General features: G+C 35.4%; 1 protein-coding gene across 1 annotated transcript; it reads right to left on the bottom strand.

Annotated features, from left to right (window-relative positions):
• Positions 1–610: 610 nt before the first annotated feature.
• LOC111786576 (universal stress protein Slr1101-like) lies at positions 611–1,906 on the bottom strand. The gene is made up of 4 exons (XM_023666809.1): positions 1,676–1,906; positions 1,463–1,566; positions 1,149–1,270; positions 611–766 (listed from the first exon to the last, which is right to left on the bottom strand). The coding sequence occupies exons 1-4, from the start codon at positions 1,860–1,862 to the stop codon at positions 667–669; spliced, it is 513 nt and encodes a 170-aa protein (XP_023522577.1). The 5' UTR covers positions 1,863–1,906; the 3' UTR covers positions 611–666.
• Between the last annotated feature and the right edge of the window lie 311 nt (positions 1,907–2,217).

Below are 2,217 nucleotides of genomic sequence, written 5' to 3'. Positions count from 1 at the left end.
CCAGGATGATTTGTACCGTTAACGTCCTTTAAAAAATATAGTTATTAATTTTTTTAAAAAAAATTAAAAGTTCATTTTTAAATTTTTAATATTTAATATGTTAAAAATATATTTATATTAAACAAGATAGAAACAAGAATCTCAATCTCGGGTCATTTCTTAGACGTTTTACGTCTAGAAGAAAGAGAGTAGAAATAAGCACTATACGTTGGCTACAAAATCAATGCAAGTAAAGTTAATTCGTGGCGTATGGGTTCGAAGGACATCGACATCGAAATAGTAGATAAAAGTCGTGGTTGTGATTTTTATATTTATGTCTAATAGCTTCTTAAACTTCAAACATTATCTAATATTATCCAACTTTGAACAGGTAGTTCATAAAAAATAATCCATCTATTAATTAAAATAATTAAAATTAAATTTGATGTCTAATAGAACATAAAAAATTTAATTTAATTTGCAAAAAAAAAATCCATGGAATGGGCTAACTTGAGCAGGTGAGGGATGGCACAAGGGCTAACCAAAAACTTTTTATATATATTTTTAAAATTAAAGTGAGAAATGCCTTAAAAGGAAAATTAAAAAGATTAAATAATTTTTAAGTATCCCGTCTTAAAAATACAATAAGATTCAGAAATACAAACAGAAATACAGATTTTGAGTTATTTAAGCACTGTTTTTGTTGCTACGCTCCTTCATCTTCACAATCATGACACTGCAAGGTGCTTGATGTGCGCAATAGTCACTCACACTTCCCATCAAAGCACTGCATTACTATGAACTCCCATTACAATTTTGGACTAAAAAATTTATTTATGCAAGAAATGCTAGTTCATTGTTTTAAAGATGATCATAGATTTATTAAAGAATACTCTTATGCTCAAAGTAGAACATATCACACGATTGTGGAGAGTCGTGTTCAACTAACAGCCACACCCTTCAAATATGATACCCATTATCGTAGCGAAATACCACGACCAAAAGAAATATGATACCCAATTGTTGTAGAGGAATGCAACAACCAAAATGTTATGATACTCAACTGTTATGGAGAAAGTGGGAGCAAGATCCATCGCGCTCACACACACACAGACAAACAGAAATTAAATAAAGAGATACCAAAATTTAAGTGGTTCGGGAGAAAGTACCGTTTAATAGCTCCATGGCCACGGCTTCCTACTACAAGCACTGAAGCCCGGTGCTTATTAGCCGCCTCGCACAGTACATACCTTGCATCTCCTTCTTCAACCTCGAATTCACCATCAAAAACCTGCAATTCAACTCCATTGCTATTGCTCTCTGTTCTTTACAGATTCTTAAATCGATCTACAGGATTTCTACTTTCTCGATTTACGATTTACAATTGGATCGCATTTGAGAATCATCGCAAGTTCGTATCCATTTAATCCGAGATTCAAAGAATGAGATAAGGTAAATCGAGAAATCTAAACTCCACTGTTACCGATTTCGCAGCGCAAATTTCTCTGGCAAGTTCGATAGTTCTCGCAGCTTTTCTCTTCAAATCATCATCCAGAGCTTGGTAGGTTTCAACCGATCCTGCAATTCCTGATTGTAGACTCTGAGTTCATTAGTCGTCTCTTTAAAAACTCGATTATAGATTTGGAACCATTTCTGTTTGATAGTAAATAGCAGAGAGAAGGAGGATCGATCTTACTTCCTGGTCCGGAGACGCCGACGAAGACGTCGGGAGATGGTTTGACATGAACAACGACGAGCTTAAACGGTTGTAATCGTCCTGTTCGAGAAAAAATTTTGTCCAATGTCCACTCCAGAGCGGCAACTGCGTGTTCGCTGTCGTCGATTCCGATCACCATCACTGGCTTCGCTGCCTCTACCGCCATCGCCGCCAGACGATTCCAGAACGCCGCCTGTTTTTGGGATTGGTGAACTGATTTAAAACAGGGGAGGAGAAGGAGAACGCGGCGTTTTTATTGTTTGAAGGAAGAGTTTGTCCACGTGGCAGCCGCGTCAGCAAGTTCGGCCATAAATGCAATGGACTCTTACATGTCACTGAGATACTTCGACACCTTTGTACACGTGGCAGCCACAGAATTTCCTATTTTTCGTTTCTATTTTTTTTAGAAATAGAAATATTTTCATAATTGATTTGTAAAACAACAATATCAAATTTATTGTTTATTATTTTTGTTATCTAGCAATAATAAATATTTAAAGATAAATATAAAACAAAAATTT

This window comes from Cucurbita pepo, unplaced genomic scaffold (genome assembly GCF_002806865.2).
Source record: "Cucurbita pepo subsp. pepo cultivar mu-cu-16 unplaced genomic scaffold, ASM280686v2 Cp4.1_scaffold002035, whole genome shotgun sequence".
In the NCBI taxonomy this organism is placed as follows: Eukaryota; Viridiplantae; Streptophyta; class Magnoliopsida; order Cucurbitales; family Cucurbitaceae; genus Cucurbita; species Cucurbita pepo.
Note: the sequence above shows the minus strand (reverse complement) of the source record. Positions and strands in the feature narration are given on the sequence as shown.